We start from the raw sequence: 22,489 nt of genomic DNA, 5'->3' as shown, positions 1-22,489 counted from the left end.
AAATGCAACGTTTTGAGAGACAAACAGATAAAGAAAAAGATGCGCATTTTGTTATTGCAACAAAGGGTTCGGGGGGAGGGGGGGTTAACAAAAACGTATGCCACTTTTTTTTATTTATAAATAAATTTGCACCATGCATAACTACACTAATTTGATTGTTGGTCATTCACATAAAATGCAAAAGCCATCCGCCAAACCTCAGGATTCAAAGGTTGTCGGGAGAAAGTTGGGAAATGATATGCACAGATGACAGTTTTATTGCTAAAGAAAAAAGCGGAAGTGGTTGTTGTTCCATCCTGAGGTAAATTTCTCCCTGCTTGTTTCTCTCTCTCTCACACACACACGCACACACGCCGTCGCTCCGTGGTCGCGGCTGTCAGCGCTCTGAAGATGGTGGCGGCTGCTGCCTCTCTGATCCCACCACACAGTCGTTTCAGCTGCTCCATCGTGTCAAACATGGCCAGATAACCCCGAGAGAAGAAATTCTCGTCGCAATGTGGACTCTACAGAGGGATTCAAAGAAAGGCTCTGATATCGTTTTAGTCTCGGGGTAAAGTGGAATCATTTAGAGCTGTATGAAAACACCATCCCTTGTCTGATTCAATTAAAGTGGTTGGATCGAGGCGGGGCTCTGCTTTTTAACCTGTGGGGCTGAGGTGTGGAAAGGGAGCGGAGGTGGGGACCTTTTTAATTAGCTCCACTCGGTCTCTGTGGGCTTTTTGTCGTCTTGCGTTCGCAAAGGGTGACCCAGCTTTTACAGGGAAACTTCAGACAAAAGGAAATAGTCCTGCACTCCGCTCAAGGCTACAGTTTTATTTTCACCCTCGCAGCTGCCAGGTGGACTCCCTGCGCTCCGGATATTTGGACTACATATAGAGATTTTTCTTTCTGTCACGGAGGACTAGTGACATGCGGTGGGATTATACAAACGCAAAAAAAAAAAAAAGTGCTCAGTGAATGTGCTTAAGCAGCGTGTTTGGGCAGGAGTCACCCACAGACACGCTTTTGCAAAAGAATCCAAACATTCCTATTGGTCGTTTCCTCCACACGCGCCTGGACTTCTGCAAGAGCAGCTCGTGCAGAATCCCCTGTGAGTTTGGATACGGAGCAGCGGCGGAGACACTGGAGTGGGAAGGCAGGAAAACACGGGGCTCATGTGTGAGAACATTTGGGATTAGGCCCTGCAGCATAAAGCATGTGGCATGCATTTAAGAGCTTTTGGTGTGTATTTCTGCGCTCACGTCGCCTCAGGTGTGGGAAAAGTCGACCGTCTTTTTGATCACAACTAGTAAAATGAGAACCCGTAACTCTGCGGACGAGTTACTTTGCGTGAACTTTTGCCCCGTCCTGTAAACAAAACATGGTCTTTTACAGGAAGTATTGCTTTACATAGACAACTTGAGGGAGAGGGGGCTAAAGACGGAATGTGGACTAGTTATTTGAAGTACTCGGTGTGTTGCCTAAAGAAAGCTCTTTTAAAAAAAACTCTCAATTATGCTTTCATAGTTTTCTAAGCCACTTCCTGCTCCTAACCTTTACTTTTGGAATAGATTTATAGTTTTATGTAATATTTTCCAATGACGGGAGCAATCTCTGGGCTGCTTGGAGTGGAACAGAGCAGGCAGCGAATGAACCTTGCAGTCTCAAGTGCGTCTAAACAGACGGGAATGTAGAGGAATGCAGCAATTGACGTCAAGAGGGGCAATAATGAACTACTCAAAAACTTTCAATAGTCTTCTGGTTTTGCTGCAACCAGAGCACTGAACTCATTTCCTTCTACTGTGTCCACATGCTTTGCCTTACCTCTCTGCCTAGATATTTGTCACGATTAACTGTGCCTTCTAATAGTTGTTTTCATTTAGAATAGAGCAATAGACAACATGGCATCTCCCCAGCATCAGAAACTGCTGCCACACAACACAGAAGTGAGCTGTGACTCGAGCGGAGACGGAGGCGTCTCGGTGCGAATTGGCAGCAGTGTCAAGCACAGGCACGGAGGAGGGCCGCTGGGCTCCATCGGGGGAGGCTTCATCGGGGCCACCAAGCACTGCAAGTACAGCATATCTTCTAGCTGCAGCTCTGGGGAGTCTGGGGTGAGGAGGCCCGTGGTGAAGAGTTTCCGCGCTCATAAAGGGATGCCCCAGCTATTCGAGAGGTCAGCAGGTCACTTCTGGGACCCAAAGTTTGACTCGTCTATTTTGGAGGAGGCCTGTAGAGAGCGATGTTTCCCTCAGACCCGGCGGCGCTTCCGCTATGTGCTCTTTTATCTGGTGGCTGCCAGTTTCCTCTGGGGGTTGTATTTTGCTGCCCATCCTTCCTGCTGTGACATAGTTATTTTTCTCCTCCCTACTGCTTCCTTCCTCATCTTCTGCCTTCTTCTCTTCCTAATGACTTTCACCAGGCTTTATTCCCGCTGCTACAACCAAGCATCTCTGCTGCTTATCCTTGTAACCTTCATATTGACCCTGACCCCTCAGATTCAGACATTAGGATTCAGGAACCCAAATGGCATGTCACCTGATTTAGATCAGGAAGAATTCAGTGGCATGGGACCCATATACAACACGTCCAACGACAATCTCGTTAGGGGTTCTAATAAGTTCCCTTGCCTTTCTCCTGTGGGCACTTTCTCTCTCTGTATTGAGGTTCTGCTATTGCTGTACAGTGTACTACATGTTCGACTTTATGCGTCTCTCATGCTTGGGTTGTTGTACTCTGTCTTATTTGAGACCCTGGGCTGTTTACTTCCAACTCAGGCAGGAGGGAACTGGAGCTGGGCTTTTTCATCAGAGCTGGAGATGTTCAGTTGGTTGGGTCCAGCCAAAGCCCTGCTTCATCTCTGCGCTCATGCAATTGGCATCCATTTGTTCGTTATGTCTGAAGTGCGCTCGCGCAGCACCTTTCTTAAAGTTGGACAGGCTATTATGCACGGAAAAGATCTGGAGGTAGAAAAAGCCCTGAAAGAGAGGATGATCCACTCAGTGATGCCAAGAATTGTGGCAGATGAGTTGATGAAGCAAGGTGATGAAGAGATTGGCGATAATTGTGGTAAACGTTACTCCACCAGTGGTGCAGCTGCAGCCATTTCCAGCCCAAAGAACAACAAACGCAAGAAAACCTCAATTCCTCGAGGCCAGATCATCTTCAGACCCTTCAACATGAAACGAATGGACCCTGTCAGCATCCTCTTTGCAGATATTGTCGGCTTTACCAAAATGTCTGCCAACAAATCTGCTCATGCCCTTGTTGGGCTTCTAAATGACTTGTTTGGACGTTTTGACAGACTTTGTGAGCTCACCGGCTGCGAGAAGATCAGCACTCTGGGAGACTGTTACTATTGCGTAGCTGGCTGTCCGGAACCTAGACCAGACCATGCCTATTGCTGCGTAGAAATGGGCCTGGGGATGATTCAGGCTATTGAGCAGTTCTGTCAGGAGAAGAGGGAGATGGTAAACATGAGGGTGGGCGTCCACACTGGTACCGTGCTGTGCGGTATCCTGGGGATGAAGCGCTTCAAGTTTGATGTTTGGTCAAACGATGTCAATCTGGCTAATCTGATGGAGCAGTTGGGTGTTGCTGGAAAAGTCCACCTTTCGCAAGCCACTTTTGACTTCCTGGATGACCGATACCAGCATGAAGATGGACAGGTCAATGAAAGGATCGGACAGAGTGTGGTGGCTGATCAACTCAAAGGTTAGTATTTATTTATTTATTTTTTACTGGCTGTCACAGATTTTTACAATACTATAAACCAACAAGCTCAATTGTTTGCAAATTCTAACCATACAAATATATGAATATTTCCTCTACTAAAGCAGGAAACATTAGTAGATGCTTTGTACCCTGCACTAATCTTCTGTCAAAGGTTTGAGTTTATCTGCCCTTTCTGTGATGTTTAGACTACGAGATTGTATCACATTCAGACGCCATCTTTTCCCCAACCCTCGCAGCTCACTCTTTGTTCTCTTGCTCAGTTACGCTCCTGTTCAAACGTCCTCAGAGTGTCCCGTTTTAACCTTTCCCTGACCCTGAAGGATTGCTTTGAATCTAAACCCCTATCCCAATAGAGATTTTCCTGCAGTCCCTTTCTTATCCATCTACCTTTGTCATTATTCCACCTTCAAGCTGCTTCACTGCAGGGGTTTTATTTTATACATCTATGCAAATCACCTCAGTGCTGCCAAATGAGGGCTTAATGGCTCCTTTCATCCTTTAAAGCTTGCTGATCCATTATCGCTAATCGCGAGGGAAGAGACGGCGTCTGACGAAAGGTGTTTCAGGTGGTCTTCATTTGCTCTTTTTAAATTAGGGGCCGTAATCATTTTTGTTTCGCTGTGGTACCTGGATTTTCCATAGGCATTTAAACTAACCTACCATTTACGCACATTAGCAATTCATGTGTGCACATTAATAATTTGGGGTACATAAATTCTAAATTCATCTAAATAACCATTTGACTCGTTGTAGATGGAATCAATTTCCCTTGAAGTCCTATCAGTTTCTAGGAAAGAAACACGACTGAGTGAATTGGATATTGTTTACTAGAGAGCAGCAGTGATTTATGAATGTGTTTCCTCCCCAACTCTCACATTAGTCACTTCCATCCTTGGTCTAGCTCCTTTCTTTCCTCTCCAGGATTAATGTGTTACCTGTAGTGTATTCACCCCCTCCTTGTCATCTGTCTCCTCCTTTTATTCCTGACTTCTTCTTCTTCTTCTTCTTTTTTTTTTGCCTTCATCATTTATTTAGCTTCCCTCTGAGGATTTATTCACTCCCTGTAGGTTTTCTCTGCCAATGAGAAAACTGGCTGTCAGGAGGTGGTTGTTCGCCAGGGCTGTAAAAATCTTTTGCTGTCTGGCTCAGTCTGTGCAAATCATTTTCGTAACTTTGCAGTGTCCCATCTGGCTGTGCTCCTTGTAGCTTACCTCTACCTCCAAAATTGTTTTGTCAAAGATATGGATCTCTGTGCAGCTGACTCTTTATGTATTTTTGATGTCCTTGTTTTTGAGTTAGTGTGTTATGTTACTGGCTCCAGTTACTACGGACTAAAGGGACAGTTTTGTTTCTGCACATTGTGTAAAAGTTAACCACATGTGGTAAGTTGAAGGCTACAGCTGTGTCCTGTTGCTCTCTGGGCTCCGATTGGAGGCCTATGGTTCAGCAACTGACTGTAAGGTGGTCTTAGCTATGGTGCACATGGTGCCGTATTGTACAACATTGTTTCTGTTGATGGATGTCCTGATCTGATCCCAAGTTTCAGCCTAGGATCTAATGATGAGTGGTTGAAAATGGAGTGCCAAACTAGTCTCTCTGTCAAATTGACACTTTTGGTGTACAGTCAGTTTTTTTTTTTGCACAAAGCAAAAAATAAATAAAAAAGCTTTTTTTTTAAAAAATATTTTTTTTTAATGCAAGATTGAGAAAACTATATTGGTCCATTCATGGTAAATATCATGCAACTTGTTCTGCTCACTGTGCTCCTGAAATGAAAAGCATTTATTTTACTTTTTGTAAACATGAGATGGAACTGTTTAAAATAATATTGCACGGCAGGAGCTCAATCATCCACTAAACATCATCAAAACGGAGAGGAATCATGCTATCATGTTTGCTTAGCTGCCAACTATAAAAGTATTAGCTTCAACACTAAACCAAGTAATAATAATGATATTCATTGCGTCTTTGCTGGAGTTTATGGCTACTAAGTTTTTAATCATATAGATTATTTTTAATTGTAGTTTTTAATTAAATCTCAAATGTTATTGTTATCAGACATGGCCTTTTTAGATTTGTAACATCCCTAATTTATAGTGGTGTTTATGCAGGCCTTTCTGTTCAGAAATGTTCTGTTCTTACTTCTCTGGTGTTTCTCCCCTGGCTACTCCTGCAGTTTATAAACATTTAACATTGGTCAACAGTTGTTAATTGATTTCAGGACTGTGTACAAAGATTCATAGTTCTTCCTGTGAATTTGCTCTGATCCTTGATGCCCACAGCTAGCTCTACAAAATAGTATCAGTGCACCAAGGCATTCTGATGGTGACATCTGATTCCTTTAAAAATTATTCTAGGTAAAACTAAATCTATTTGAAATGGGTAATATGAAACATACAGGCTTACGTTTCCTGTTGCCGGTCTCAAAGTTTATTTATTCTGAAAAGAATTGCTTAAGCCTGCAAACTAAATTTCTACTGTACATAAATTGGGTAAAAGAAATTGTAAAATAATATTTTGAAGAATCAAAATAGACAAGGTATTTCTGTAACTTCTGAATGCAACAACTATAATAAGTTTAGATTTTTTTTTTTTTTGATGATGATGATGATTTTTTTTTTTCTCATCAGAATTGTTCTGCATTGTGTTTTTCTTCTTACCAGGAGAGGTTGGCTATATTTACTTCAATTTCCTTTGGAAACTACCCATCTGTTTTCTCTTTTGTGCTAAATGCAGAGTAATGGTTCCTGGTTAATGTTATCACACTGGAGGAAATGTCAGATTAACTGTATTCTCCTGCAGATAAGAGTCAACACTGTTCTCTTCTTTCAAGCAACTGTCGTTTCCGGCAGGTTTTTTTTTTTTTTTGCTGATTGTGTGTCGGGATATAAAATTTTCCTTTCTTTTTAACCCTTTTATTCCACGAGAACTTTTCAAATTTGTATTTGTAATGGACATTTTGAAATGATCCCTCGGGTATCAAGTTATTCAAGTCCACTGCAACTTGCTTCAGACAATCCTGGTAAAGTTTTGTTTTTTTCCTCTCTCTCACTCTGTGGACTTTTATAGTCTGAGCTTTTTCCAGTTGTCAAGTCATGCCACAACCTTTTCCACACATGGCAGCTGCTGCTGTCTTAAAAAAGAAAACTTCCTGCTTGGTTTCACCCTGCAGAGAACCATGTCTGTTTGAAAATTGTCAAAGCTCTTTGGTTGAGTTGAAAAATTAGTCGAGGGTGGGTTATAGTATCTGTGCATACTTAGCTGTTGGTTTGAAGGGGCTTAGACATATTTTTTTATGCTTTTTGGGATTTATGCTGTTTGGTATGTATGCTGTGAACCTTCCAGACTGATGTTTGAAGTTGGGAGGAATTAATTAAACCACATGAAGTCTTCCTCACTTTGATGATCTTCAAAAAGCTTTGATTCATTGGAACTTGTGACAGCTCATTTGCATAATTATCAAGCAGGATCTTCAGTAACCAGTTGTTTCAAAGTGTGCAGTCTTTCCCTTCAGCCCAGTAAAGCTTACTGGACAGCTGTAAAACCTCCTCCCACACCACGATCTTCTTTTTTTGGCCTGAGGAGTATTTCTAATTAAGGAAGACTGGATAATCTCTGTGGCTAAAGTGATTAATGTTAGTAATTCTGCCTCAACATATCTCCCCCACACTAACCCGGTGTTGTTCTGATCCTCGAACACAGCGAGCGCCTGCCCAGCAAAACAATTTTATCACTGGAAATGATATTGATTGCCTATAATTAGCCTGTCATGACTGTGGTTATTTACAATGATGCAACAATGGGGTAAAGAAGGAGAAAGTGTTTCATGTCGGATATAAAAGAAAAGAAGCCTAGGCGAGCGTGAGATAGTTTTTGTATAATGCGGTGAGATTTCTACCTTTTAAAGCTTCTGTGCAAACCTTATTAAATCATGATAATACTTGCAAATGTTGCCTTAGATGATGCAACTCTTGTCCTTTGTTATTAAAGAAACAGGGAAATTCATATGCAGACACTTTCACACATCTACCATGTGCTGCACTGTCACTTTGGAAATTGTACAATATATGCCTGAAGCTCACTGTAACAGCTGTAACATTTGACCTTGATCACAGCAAATGAAGCCAGTTAAGCTTTAGCCAAGTATTTTATTTTCTATGTAGCAATTCCCTTTTCTCCCAGGCTGATGGTTTGTATTGTAAATGCTTTTTGGTTAAAGGAACTGAGCTCCATTTACAGTTTGTTTGAATGCATTACATTTTACTTCAGCTTTGTTAAAGAAAATTTTGAGCAGATCAATTTAGAAGCATTACAGTGTCATTTTGTTTTGAAACAGGAGAATCCACCAATGTGTTTTCTGTACTTAGCATTATAGTTCATATATTTTAGCTGATTTTCAAGTGATGTTCTATAAACTAGAAATGGGCAGATTGATTTAAAATATTGATACCAAGTCAGTATCAATATTGGACTGATACTAATGTGGTAAGATTGATTAATTACTTACAGATTCCCTCTTGAAATGTATTTTATTTTTGCAATATAGTTTCTCAGTTGTACTTGGAAGATGTTTTGATTAGCTCTCAAATGCAGATTTATTATTTTTGCACTTTATTTAGAAAAGTACACAAAGATTTATTTATTTTTTTTTTTCAGTTTATCATTGTTACGTTTTTAAATTATTTTTTTGACATCTATCAACCTGCAACAGACTGGCGACCTGTCCAGGGTGAACCCCGGAACATTAGCTGGGGATAGGCACCAGCAACCCTCCCGAACCCATTAGGGACAAAGGGTGTATAGAAAATGGATGGATGGACATCTATCAACTTTGCCCAGATTCTGTCCTTGGTTTTAACAAAACTCATTCAAAAGAAACATATTTGATGGTCAGGAGTTTGGTGATATAACAAACTTTGACTATAAAAAGTATCTAAAATATGTTTTGTTTGAGACCCAGAGCCTCAGAAATAGCGTCATAACCTTTCTAAAAATGATGATGTCAAATACTGTACTTCATTTCACATTTGTTCTGACATTTAGATTGTGGGAATACGCTTTACTTTTGAGATATTATGGCCTCCACGTTGTCAGATTCTATTTAACCTCTAAGTAGCAAAAGTGTTTACACGGCTCTGCATGTAGCACTAAAATGCTTTAGTGTAAAAGTCCTTTGAAGGACTCTCTAAGTCAGCGGTGACATTATTGTAATTCCAGCTGTATTTAAAGAAGCAGTGGCCAATAAATGATGATTAGATTAACCCCTGAATGATTCTGATGGAGACAGATTTTCAGTCCAATGGATGTCTGAACTAAGGAGCAGTGTGTGAATGTTCTTGGCAGTTAGCTCCGGAGTAAAATGAGGCCATATACATTTAAACCTCTATATCACGCTTCTCCCAAGACACCATTTGCCGGAGTGTTTGGGCCCGTGCTCTGCCTGCATATTGCTGCCCTTGACTAAATTTAAACAGTTTGGCTTTTTCACCCCAATATATAGTCAGCCATCCTTTCTCTACAGTGGCAATCAAACCCTTTGCATCATTTATATCCACTCTCCTAAAACCAACTCTGTATGTGTGTGTGTGTATTTATATATATATATATATGCACATGCCCACACACACATCTCTGCTGTAGACAGGTAAGAGGCGTTGATGAACTGCACTAAGTGGAGGTTAGAGAAGTAGATACTGAGACAGTGTGGGGATGGTGTGGCTGCAGTTGCGATGGCGTTTTGTAAAATGAATGAGTGTTAAGTAGATTCACTCATAGTTGGCGTTCCCTCGAGTCTCGGAGCAACTCCACAGATCTGTCAGGGGAGTGACGGATCCAACCAGACTCTGAACTGTGATATATCCAACCAATCCCCAGCTACAGCATCTTGGTTCTGCATGGTAGATTACAGCTTTACCCTGAAAGCAAAGTTATCCCACCACACTGCACTGCGTTGGACTGTACTGTGCATTGTACTTCAGCAAAGCATGGAACTGTAGCTGCCAGCAATTCAGTATCATTTATCTGAACTACGATGCAAGGCATCATGAAGCATTGTCAGGCTTCACAAACACCGTGGCATTGTGGGAAGGTTGCTGAAGGGCTGGGATGTGTGGAAGAGCTGATGTTTCATACCTGAAATCATTAGGATTATCTGCTGTATTACACACTCACTCAGTTGGGATATTAATATTAAACCTGGATATGTTCAAAGTTCTTCACAGGTGTACTGTTCGCTGCTTCAGACGTGCACAATAAAGGAAATGTATTGAGGGGTAAAGGATATGTGTTGTCTTTTCTGTATTATATCAATGGTGTTTCTGTTAAACTAATTTTGTTCAACTGAGTGATAGTTCATCAAAGTTACATTTAAAAAAAAAAGTTTTGTACACCTTACATCTTGTAACAATGCTTGATTTGGTAAATGTGGTTCTAGGTGATGAATCATGTCATTTTTTTCTGTGTCATAAATATTGATGGCATCCATTTATGAGCTGTAGCATCTACCCTGATGAAATAGGAGAGAAATGTGCGCTCCAGGTCTGTATCTTAGCTGCTCCATTAGCCACTGTTGAACTGATGAGACGATGCAGACAGGCCATTAAAAAGCCGTTGTCGCTTTCAATAAGTTTTGGACCGTCACTGCTTTCTTACAAAAAAAAAAAAGAAAAGAAAACTAAACAAAAGACCAGAATAAATTATACCGGATAGAACATAGACAAACACCAGGACTTCTGGAATAATTTTGTCTTTGGACAAATGAATCCAAAATGATGTTATATGGAGCTGAGGACGTGTTTAGCATAAACCAAATGCAGCATTCCTGGAATAAAACCTCAAAGTAGCTGTGAAACATGGAGCTGGTTAGCTCAGCATCATAGAAACCACCATGATTCCTACTGTATGTCTTAGGATTTGAGGAACATGTAAATCTGTATTTAAAAAAAAACCCTAAATATCATAGTGAGGCAAAATAATCATTGATTCCATCCATACATACAAAGGCTAACTGCTATGGCAACCAGCCATTGAATGAGGTGAGGGTCAGTTGGCTCTTTTTAGACAGGAGGACTGGTGCTACGATGGAGAGAAACAAGCCAAATTGACTTAATTTGACTGAATCTCAGACTTCCAGATTGTTGCAAAGTAAAGGCTGTTCTTTTTTCTTGAGTCTTAAAACAAACAGCCAAGCATGTACATCTTCAAATGGAGCAGAAATGCCTTTGAAAGCATCAAAAGCCTTTGGAAAAAAAAGTGTAAGGAGAGTGTTTTTCTCTTGCTTTCTCAATGCGTTGTTCGTGGTTTGTCATTTAACTCTTCTCTGGCTCAGCATTTGTTTTGTTGTGGAAGCTCTGGTGATGAATTGCTTTCATGAGTCACTTATGCCATCTAAGCTTTTTTTCCCCCTGTTTTGTGATCAAGGGTGCAGAAAATGCCAGCAGTCCTCAACAGTTACACACTTTGCCTTAATGACATTGACAGATGGAGCTCACTGTTGGGGGGGACGCACTGTAACCTCTTGTTCGATCCACCACGCCTCTCCGTGTTAGACCCCTAATTCTGCTCTTGCCCTTCCAGTTGTCTTTATGCAGACGGCTTCACAAGCAGTCACACCCCGTCTGTGGCTGCACGGACTCGTCCCTGTGCTCAGCGGGGAGCGAGCATGTGATAAATAGCGGTGTGAATTATGAATGAGTGAAGATGAAGGGCTGCCGGTGCCTGCTGAACCCCGCTGCTGCTGCTGCTGCTGCACTTGTACTGCATGGATTGATGACACAATTTGGAAATGACTTTCCTTAATGATTGCCTGTGCATTTTTGCTTGCGCTATAAATAAACTACTGCTAACTGCTTCATTATTGATGGTTTACTATGCAAAATTGAATTATGCCATTTTAAACTCTCAAGTCTCAGAACAAGGAAACACTCTGACATGCTGGACTCACACACCCTTCCTGTGTTACTTCTAAAAATGTTTGAGCAATTCACTTTTCGATTGACCACTTGTTTCTGGTTCTTTTTCCTTGTAGTTGCATTATTTTCTTAACTCACTGTCTGTGGTTTATAAGAGATGTGGTAACGTTTTCCACAAATCTAGTTAAATATTGCAAGTTTCGTAGACAGTTTGTGATTTTTTTTTTGTGGTCTTGTACTTTTTTTTGTTCCGTTTTGCTGTTGCAGATGCATATCAGAATGTACTAATCAGGTTCTTATTGGTCCATATTGATTTGTGATTTTCTTTAAAATCTGACCTACGCATTTCATTTTTTTTTTTACTTTAAACAGAAGCTATACAAAAATGCAAATCTTACTTAGTTTGTGTTGCCAAACAGAATATGAGCATGAAATTATGATGTCAACTTGGTCCAACTTGGAATAATTTTAAATATTTCTCAATTAATTAAAACTTTTCACATCAGGGCATTTAAATTGAATACCATGTCCTTGCATTTAAACCAAAGATAGTTTGCTTTTAAGACAAACTTCTATTAGATATATTCTTTTTGCTAGCTATTAGAAAAGTGCATCTAAGAATATGTACTTTTTAGTTTCTTTCCAGTATTCGACCAGCAGGTCATTCTTCAGAGCTGGTGGATTTGAGCAACGCCAAACCATATTCTTTCAACCCATTCAAAGCAAACTCTGATTTTGTGGCTGGCAGAACTGGCACTAAAATACCACAAGCCTTTTTTCTCTAAATAGGTCTTTATTTTCTTAACACTTTATAAAATATCACAATGACATTTACAGTTGTACTTGACTGCCTTCTGAATTTTTTATATCTTCCTCAGACAAGCTTTTACATCCTTTTAGCAGCTTGTCAGCTTTGATGGTGCATTATTCATTCATGTATGGCACGCGAAAAGATTAAACACTGGATTGCTAAAGCTGTGAATTGATCCATAGATGATTTTATATGTAGGTCAGTGGAGCATTCAGCCTGTCAGAAAGGGAACCTCTGTGGAGGATGGATATGCAACTCTAAGGAGGTCAAGTTAATTTTTGATGCTGCATATTTCTTTTAAGTTCTAAATGCACAACCTACATATTCAGTCTTATTTGCTCACAGTTAAGTCTTTAGTTGCTGTTTTAAAGGAAGAACATTAGAAGATGATGGAGACAAATTAGCAGTTCAGTCACCATTAATCAAACTCCCTCATGGCATTTTACTCACTGGGTGAAACGTAAGATGTGGAGTATTTAACAATGGGGCCTGATTGCATAATATCGATGTGTGGAAAAAAATTGCAAAAAAGCAGAATTAGCCTGATTTACTGTCAGAAGACACAGGTAGATGCACCAACAATTGCCTGAAGCAATGACTACCTGACAAACAGAATAAATAAAATAATAAAAGAATAAAAGGTTTCATGTCCAACCATGTAGTCAGCTACACAGAAAACCCACAGGGGAATGTACTTTTACCATTCCTGTTCACTATATACATCAGAGCATACATGTTGAGGGAGCTAAGATCCTTTAGTGTTTGCAGTAAGAAGCTGCGTATCTTCTATTAATCTGTTGCGGAGAGTACAGTGTCTTCTGCCACCATCTGTTGTAGCAACAGGCTGGGTCTGTTCTGTTCCGCTGAGATTATGCTGCAAAGAAGGATTCTTGTAAAAATGAAAACCATTAAAGACAATCCTGAGCATCGACTTTATAAGACTGTCTTAAAACAGCAGTCTTTGGTCAGAGGTTTCTTCAGAATCGCTGTAAAACAGAAAGCTACAGGAGACTCTTCCTGCTCACAGCATCTTTGTCTTTTTGAAGGATAGCAAGAATTACAGTAACTTGTGTTGGCATCTGTTTTTCTTGTTTTTCAATTTTATGTTAAAAAAGAAACCCCAAATTGAAGATTTTCAGAAGGGAGTTTGCCTTTAATGCTATAGTAGTAGCTGGTTCTCTAATGCGTTTAATCCCTACAAGGAACTGTGTTGTAACCAGCTCTGACTGTCCGTTACTTAATCAGCGTTTAATGTGTTGTTTTTTTTACAACCCACACCAATTTATTGCATGACTTGCAGTGAGATGAAGCAGAAAGAGGAATTGTTAACAGTCAGTACTGAGCTTGAGTCAGTAAAAATGTAAATATATGAGAGTAAAAATGATATTGTAGTTTTTATTCTATTCCTTGCCTTTGTGCTTCTATGCGTGTCTGTAGAGAGAAGAGATGATGTAGATTAGTGCGTCATTGTGCTTCTTTAAAATGGTCAAAATATCTCTAAAAATGCTTCTGAAAAGAGGAGTACCTGTACATTGGATGGTGCCATGACTTAATGTGTGACAAAAGAATCTAAAACTACTCAGTTTAATTTGACTGAGAACAGACTGTGGTTATATAGATGATGTCCTTGTTTCTTCTCCATCTGCACGTCCCTTCTGTGTCTCACTAGCTGTCAGCTGCTCCTCCATCTAGACTCCATAGCTATAGGAATCTTCCATGCTGGCAGTCCTAAAGGCCACTCCTGACTTGGTCTGTCAGAGTGCTAAGTACTTGATATATTCCCTGCAGAGGTGACTCCCTGTCCTTTTATCACTCTATAGTTGTCCATCTTCTCCTTTTTCTTTGCTCTGTCTACTTTTCTCTCTCTGCTTCTGTCTCGCTCATTGAGTAACTGTGTCGAAGTGCTGCCTCTGCTGTTTTCAAACTGCACCATCATCAACAATGCAACATTACAGGAATGTTTCTGAGCAGGCCTGGTATCAGATTGTTTCTGCCCTTCTTACTAATCCATGAGTCACTTTGAACCCGTCGACTCTTCTTCTTTAGGAGTGCAAGGCACCTCGACATAAAGACAGTATACATAACTTATCCCTTGTTCAGACTGGACGCTGAGATAATTAAGATCCTCATTTATTGCAGAGGATCCAGGACATTTTCCTCATCAGCCCCCCATTGAAGAGATGCCATCACTCAGAATGCGTTATTATTAGAGCAGAAAACCAGGGGCAGGTGGTGAATCAGAGGTTGAAAGGAGCTTTGTCTTACTTTGCTGTGCGCTTTGATCATTTTCCCACTCTCACATCTCTGGTCACTGTTAAATCAATAGGGTAGCGCTGCTCGCAGCTGCACATCGATATGATCTCAGGCTGAGATATTTCAACCATTTCAAGTAAATGTGAAGTTCTCTGTGTGTGGGGGGGGCGGGAGGTCAACAATGCTTAAATTTTTTTCCTGATGCCTAAGCTTATAATGTTATTTTTATTAAGTATAGTACTTTGTACGGTAGCCACTGGTACTTAGACACTTTTATGGCCCTTCCTGCAGCTTCTCACTGAGTTCATTTCTTTTTTTTTTTAGTGATTTTAATAAGGATACTGTTTTCCCACAGTTTACTTTGCATATTGATATTTTTGAACATGCCGTTTGCCTTTTTTTTCTTTTTTTCTTGTGAAATCTCTTACATATTAGCATCATACTCTTCTGACCCTTTCCAGTCGGAAGAGTGCTGTTGGGCAAGTTAAAAGATGAATGTAAACATAGATCTGCTAGCAGAAGAAATAATTTTGGTCAAATGTGTACATTATTTGAAGGCAAAATTAGAAATAAATCATCTTAATTACTAAAAATCAGCTAGAAGCAAAACAAAAAAAATGTTTTCCTTCAGAAGCATCAATGATCTCTGCAGTGTGGACCTGTCTGCTGCACAGATGTGCTGTATGGCCAATCTGGCCATATGGTCACCGCTATGAGAGGGAGCAAAGCGATGTAGGAGGATGTTAACATTCAGGATACGGTGAGTACACGGGCGAGGAAAGAATGCAAAATAAAAAGACGACGAGAAGGAAAATGAGGAATAGCTCTTCAGATGATGTCAGCTGTAGCAATTCTATGGAAATAAGAACTCTCTGTGCTGATGTGCTGCTGAAGCAAACGGATATGGGCTTGGACACAAAGGAACACAGGCGATAGTCAGACTGCAGATGGATGGGAAGCAAGAGGGAGAAGAAGAGAAAGTGGAGGGCACTGAGACTGAGCAAAGCTGACAAAACGAAGAGTGAATGCAGGCCACTGAGCAACAGAAAGTGAGGATGTCAAAGATTTTGGAGGGATTTCAACTGTATCTATTGTTCAGCCAACAGAGTATGACAGCCACAGACTGGCGAGGATGGAGGGATAACAGGCACAGAATACAAAAAGAACGCGGCGTGTCGGAGACAGGAGCAGCCAAGTGAGAGTTAAACGCGCTGAAGAGATGTCGAGAGTTTTCCTTTTTTTTTTTTTTTTTCTTGACTGCTCTCTGTTGGAGCCGGCCTGGAGCCAGGAAAAATGCACGCCCCTAATATGAACGTTTAACCTCGCGTCCACCTCTGTTCAGAACACAGACATAAAGAGGGGAAGGATATTGATATGTTTCTGTTGATTGCAACGGGAAAAGGAAGGAAGGGAAATCTCAGGATGGTGTGTTGTGTGAGGGCTGTGCGCTTGTGTGACAAAGTAGGGCACTATTCTCAGATTAGGACAGTGTTTTTGTGCTACACTGGGAAAGGTCAGGCTGAGAAAGGCCAGGTGGTGTGTAACACCTCCTGTCTCTTATCAACTCAGAGGGTTGTGTAAATTATCCCAGGTGTTGCTGCAGGTTATCTAGGGTGTTTGAGAAGAAATTTTGTTGAATTACCCGTGCCTATGTTTGACAGACACATTAGGTGTGGTGTTGGTTGTAACCCCTGGCTCAGACTGCCTGTAATACATAGAGTAACTCTGTCAAGTATCTACTGAGGTGATTCCCAACTTTATCTTGCTAGATGTTTCTCTATTATTTATAACACATTTTTTAATTACCTCCTGATCTGAATTGTAAAACCAAAGAATAAAAGTGGGCTCCCACAGAAAAGTAGGATTAATTTTTATTGGATTCTTGTAGCTATCAGTGGGTAAATGGAGCTAACAGGATGTACAGTGCCCTATAGATGCATTCATATCTATTGAGCTATTTTACATCTCATTATGTTACAAACAGACACTTTGATGTATGTCATTGGGACCTATGGAGAGAGCCAGCAACAGGTAAATTGAAAGAAACTGTGATGTTCACATGGCGCTCTGTGTTGTTTTTTTTTTTTGTTTTTGTTTTTTTGAGCCAATCCATGTCACGTCCTTCATTTTCGTTATTCCCTGCACCTGTGTCCCTCCCTGATTTTCTTTCTCAGTCACAACCACTCTGCCAGATTATCGAACACTTTCAGCTACACTTTCGTTGCAACCATGCTCTTCTTCCTCGGATTTGCCCCTTTTGCCTCGCCCTTGTGGGACTATTGCTGTTTGCCCATCTGGATCTCGACCCACGCCTGTTTTGGTTACACCGCTCACGCCCACTCACACGGATTCTGCTCTCTGCCCCTTTGTGCATGACCTCAGCCCAGCTGACTAAGAATTTGGATCAGGATTTGTTACTTCTGCTGGACTTCTGCTGCTTCACAGAGTTAGTACACTGCCCTGCATCAGCGCTTTCCCTCCCCAGGTACTTCCTCCTGTGCCCTGCGTCTGTGCAGCATCTGCTCTCCTCCTCGTCCCTCAGCTGATCACGCCAGTACCTTTTTGTCAAGCCAGGTTAGTGTTCCCTTCCTACACACTAACAGATCCCTTCTTGCTATTTCTACAGTCACCGATCTCTCCGCCCCCCCACCCCCATCCCAGTGCTACAGCTGACGATCCTGTGTGCCCAGTTTGAGCTGCCGTTTAATAAATATCAGAATTTCTGCTCACTCCTTTGTCGTGGCTGATTTTCTTGGTCCCCCTAGTGAATCATTACAGAAACGAGTCATTATTAAAACGTTTTCCTAGTTATATTTTTTTTAAATTTCTTAAATTGGAAAAGTGTTGTGCATTTATATTCTACCCCATTATTTAAGTAATCTTAAATAAAGTATACAATCTATGGAAGTCGCCTATTTCTTAATCATGTCCTTCCACTTGAACTAAAAAGCTGGGCAAGAAGTCGCTGAGAGACCCCTTGTATAGAGTTGCTGCAGAGATTCACAGTGCAGGTGAAAGATTATGTCGATAAAACCTCGGTTTATTGTGTTCTCTACGATTCTGTGGAGAACACAAATTTGTGGATATAATTCCACCGTCCCCTGAATCTTGACATTTCAAGCGAGGAAAAAAATTCCAGTTAATTCCGGAAACATTTTCTACAGTATGCTGCTGAGCATGGGAACGGAACGTTTCTGATAGAAAACACTGTTTTCCCTTCATTTTAACATTGTAAATAATTCTGCTCACATCATTGGATGTCCTTTAAAAAGCCCCGTCAGAAACGGGATCAGCAGAATTGTTCGACTCCAAAGAGGAAGGTCATCTTCACAGAACACCTCCCCCAACCCCAACCTCATGCTTGGCTCTTGAGGGTTTCACTGTTATAACTTATGAATGCCTGCTATGTGTGGCAATAATCATTTCTGACAGGCTTTATATATTCCTTTGTCAATTCACAACTGCATGATGACTCCTATTTATGCCTCTAATGTAACTGGCCCTCAAATCTTTTTTGAGCATATTTTCTATCCTTTATGTCCCCTGTACACCATTCCACAGTAATAGTTCCTCTTGAACAGCTTCTGATGTTGGACAAATTTTCACTCTTTTTTTTTTCTTCTTCTTCTTCTTCCCCTCCTTCCCTCTCCCCATCAACGGGAACAAGGCGTACAGTATATCCTTGGACTGAGAATGTGTGATATGAGAAGGAGGAAGGGTTCTTGCTGACGCGCCAAATGGCACAGAGATCTGCTCGGCGTAGCAGTGCAAGTTTCTGTGCGCCACCTGCTCTGCTGCCCTCCTGCTCCGATACCTGGCCCTGAAAGGCAAACCTGTCATTATGAGGAGATCAGACCCACAATGTGTTTGTGTTCGTGTGGCTGTGTGCCAAAGCAAGCATGTCTGCCAAACCTTCTTTTTCTCTTTGTTGCCCTCTGTTCTCCTCTTTTTTAATAAGCCACTCTGGGGGATGGTGATGGTGTGTGTGTGCATGTGTACATTTTTAACCATAACTATTTCATGAATAAAATTGCTTCAAGCACGAAATTGTTACACTAAATAAGACAGGGTTGCTTTTAAAGTATTTAATAATCATTATTTAATGTACGGTTTATAGTTTTAAAGATTTTTTTGGATGTCTTAATTTAACAGTAAGCCTTATTCAAATTTGTTTTATGTGTCTCTTCTCAGATGCAGCAAACATCTGTTGGCAGCTTTCATTTAAAGAGGCAGGGCAGTAACATTCAGATGCCATGAAAACACTGACTTTTAAAAAAAAAGTGTCGTAATGATGGAAATAAAAGTTTGTATCTACATAAATCTAAAATCTGATGACAATAAAAGTGATTCAAGAAAAAGAGAGAGAACATTAGCAGGTGCTTGGAGACCTTGCATGAACAATGCCCAGGTTATACTCTCCTGAAACCCGTCGTTTGTACCTAGGGGAGATCAAATGTAGCCAAGATTTGTTTGGGGGAAAAAAATCAAAGACATAAATAGAGCTTTTAAGTTTTGCAATTAATATAAATCTACAATAATGTACCAACTTCAAACTTCAGCATCATTGACCTTCTGTAGTACTACACTCTAAATTCAAAACTCCGACCATTTCCTGTTTATTCAACTTGCAAGTGAGCAATTGAAAACTAGATTTGGGCAAAGCTAGGAACGTCTTCTTTCTGGATTTCCAGTGCTGCCCTCTGATGGAATGACACCCAGGGCAGTGAGCCTCATCACCCGTTTTAAAAATGTGAGATTAGTGGCAGCCTAGTGTGCGTCACATTTTCCATCGCTTCGGCCTTCATTTTTACATAAAGAGCATTTATAAGTGTGCCATCATGCAGGGCTGTCATTTAATTGCCCTTCTCTTTGCTCAGACCTGTGGATGGGTGCGTTTAAGTGTCTAAAACGACCACTTTGCTATGCATCTGTGTGTGCGTCCATCTTTTATTGTGTTTGTTTGATTCTTTCTTTGCATCATGCAGAGAGGGCTCTGGGACATTTGTTTCACGAGGTTGTGGCCGTGTAAGGTAGTAATATATTTGTTTACAAAAGGCTCTTCTCATTTTGCACTCATCTGTTCGGAACAAAAGGGTTCAAGAGATGGAGATAATGTTACTGGGCTCTCACGGGGAAAGGTTATTTACTGTTCCCAGTCTGCTGATAGCACACGACAGGACACTTCACGTCCCGTAATGCTCGGAGCCTGCCAGTGATGGTGTTCTTCAATTAGCCCAAGGACAACCGAGAGGGTCAAACGCATGTATGGACCTGCCTCGCAAACCTTCAGAAGTTTTGGCAGAGAGACTGACATAAAGCAGAACATCCACACAGCTGGAAGGAAATTATCAACAAGAGTTGGGGCTCCCTGACCTTATTCCCTGTGAGGCTTTTTGAGCTCACATGTATTCTGAAGTGAGATGAAGATGTAGCTTTGTTTCAGGACCTTCAATCCATGATCCCCCATGCAGCTATTTCAGCTACCTCATGTTAAGACTGTAGATGAGATTCTCCTTGACAGGAAAGAAACAGGGGCACCAATGCCGTAATCTGTTTAAAAGCTCATGCAGCTCCTCACACACACACACACACACACACACACGCACACAAATTGTTTGTTGTGTAGCTTTTGAAAGGCTTTTTGCCCCTGATTTGTTTCGCTCGTATTGGGCTTTGACATTTGAAGTTAACAGGATTATGGATTCCTGTCTTTTAAGATGATCTACGGTGATCTGCTTCAGTGTGATGAGAGACTGTCTCGAAACCAACTGAGCAACACTGTTTCTATTTTTGTACGTTTACCTTGAATCTGTCATAAACAATGTTCACATTTTGTTGAGCTACAAACACCCATCCATCCATCCATCCATTTTCTGTTTACCCTTGTCCCTTAGTGGGGTCGGGAGGGTTGCTGGTGCCCATCTCCAGCTACGTTCCGGGCGAATGCAAGAGCATCCCAGGGGTGTGAATATTTTTAAAAGGCGTTGTATGTTTTCTTTATTTCTTACTCAAAGCTTTAAGCAGAACCACACCTGATCTGCTTTGCCTCCAGCTTGTCAAATTCTAAACTACTTATGGGTTTGTTTGTTTTTTCTTAGTTTGTCCCATTTTGTTTCTCTCCTCACTCCAGGAGCATTTTTTTTTATATAAGTGTGTACTTTTAGTATTGAATAATTTCTCTCTTGTCCCAATTCAGAACCTTCCTGCCTTTTTTGATGATATCTAAGTCGGGTAAAAAAAGACAGGTCAGGTAATCTCTCTTAGTGGTTTTTTTCTGGAGCTCTTTGAAGGTTGTGACCGGACAGTATCTTACATCAACAAGGATTTTTTTCTTTTCTTATTAATATGGTTTTGGGACTGGCAGTTTGTTTGGAAGGGAACTTTCCATGGTATCTTTTCCTCCGAAAGGTCAAATTATCCCTATCTTGGTACTTTGTCTCTATAGGCATCACTAGTGACTGCATTGTTTTGACCTTATAAAAAGCATTCTATTGGTCTTTTAGGTTTTTTGCTGACATTTTTCAGTGTCTATTGTACTTATTAACCTTTTCACAACCAGACATAAAAGATACCCAACAATTAATGCTGATGTTACTTTGTGGGGTTAACTACTTTAGGATAATTGCAAATGTAACTTTATTCTTTCACGTTTATGCCAAGCCTTTACATTTTCCAGAATTTTGGGAGGAAAGTATGCAAAGATGTAATAAGACCAGAATGTATACTTACCATTTGGTGTGCTAAATAAGCTCTTAAAGTATTTGTCAATAGAGACTGAATGGCCTATTAATTTCTTTAAAACAGATTTGGCTTAGTCTCCATCCAGCACATCAAATTCATATGGTGTCGATAGTTTTACGGTCAGATTTACTCATGTGAATTTGAGCTGCATATATCATCACTTTATGGTTATCACTTTGTCAATCTGCACAGCAGCATCAGTTTCACCAAAAGGTGCTTAGACACCAATACATATCCACTATTTATACATGTTTGTATTCCTGTTCTGTACGCAGTAATATATATTTTGTGAAAGATACTTGAAGAGGGCACTAAAATGTTTTTGCTAAGGTCAGTAAGAAACTTCTTTTGTTACCAATAGCACAGTTGCAACCCAGTGCAAGATTTCTGTCTGAAATCATCGCGACATGAGCACTGTACAGCCCAATACTTCTGAATTTATTGCAAGCCACATTGGTATCAACATCTTCTCCTATTTTTCTGATATCTTGCAGTCTTGGCATGAATTAAAATGTCCATGTTTCAGTCTAAGATGAACATAGCTGATATGCTTCTTTTTTCTTCCACACAAATATTTTTAGATTCAGCACGTTAACAACGAGCCTCTTTTGCATTACGCTCTTTATTGTTTACCTTTCTTGTTCAAATTGTTTATCATCAACAATGACTCCCCTGATTATAGAGGTTGTAATTTCAGTCATAAAGTTTCATTTTTATGGATTGATATAATATAAATAAAACAATAAATATTTGCTCTATATCCCTGTGGGATGAATCTGCATGAGTCTCCCTTTTTGAATAGAACTACCAGAAAAACAAAAACAAAAAAACAAATCAATGATGTTGCAAGGTATTGACGTGCACCTCTATTCACTCTCAGCTGATTTATTTCCTCACAAATATTGAGACAAAGGCTAGAAATGTGTGAATAGAGGAGCAAAATACAAATTTTGACCAACAAACAGAAGTCGATGTATGCTTCCCGGTGGGAGGCAGAATGAGATTCGATTAGCCATTTGTTCCCCGACTCTGTTTTTAACACAGTCGCAGGGACTCGCTC

General features: G+C 40.5%; 1 protein-coding gene across 2 annotated transcripts in view; it reads left to right on the top strand.

Annotated features, from left to right (window-relative positions):
* Positions 1-336: 336 nt before the first annotated feature.
* LOC122821683 (adenylate cyclase type 9-like) overlaps positions 337-22,489 on the top strand; it is a 36,767-nt gene continuing 14,614 nt past the window's right edge. For both annotated transcript variants that reach the window (XM_044099803.1, XM_044099802.1), the window contains exon 1: positions 337-3,693. In XM_044099803.1, the coding sequence (XP_043955738.1) occupies positions 1,881-3,693 (1,813 nt within the window). In that variant the 5' untranslated portion in view covers positions 337-1,880. The remainder of the gene's footprint in view (positions 3,694-22,489) is intronic.

Source organism: Gambusia affinis, linkage group LG19 (assembly GCF_019740435.1).
Source record: "Gambusia affinis linkage group LG19, SWU_Gaff_1.0, whole genome shotgun sequence".
NCBI lineage: Eukaryota > Metazoa > Chordata > Actinopteri > Cyprinodontiformes > Poeciliidae > Gambusia > Gambusia affinis.
This window is presented reverse-complemented; position numbering and strand designations above follow the sequence as displayed.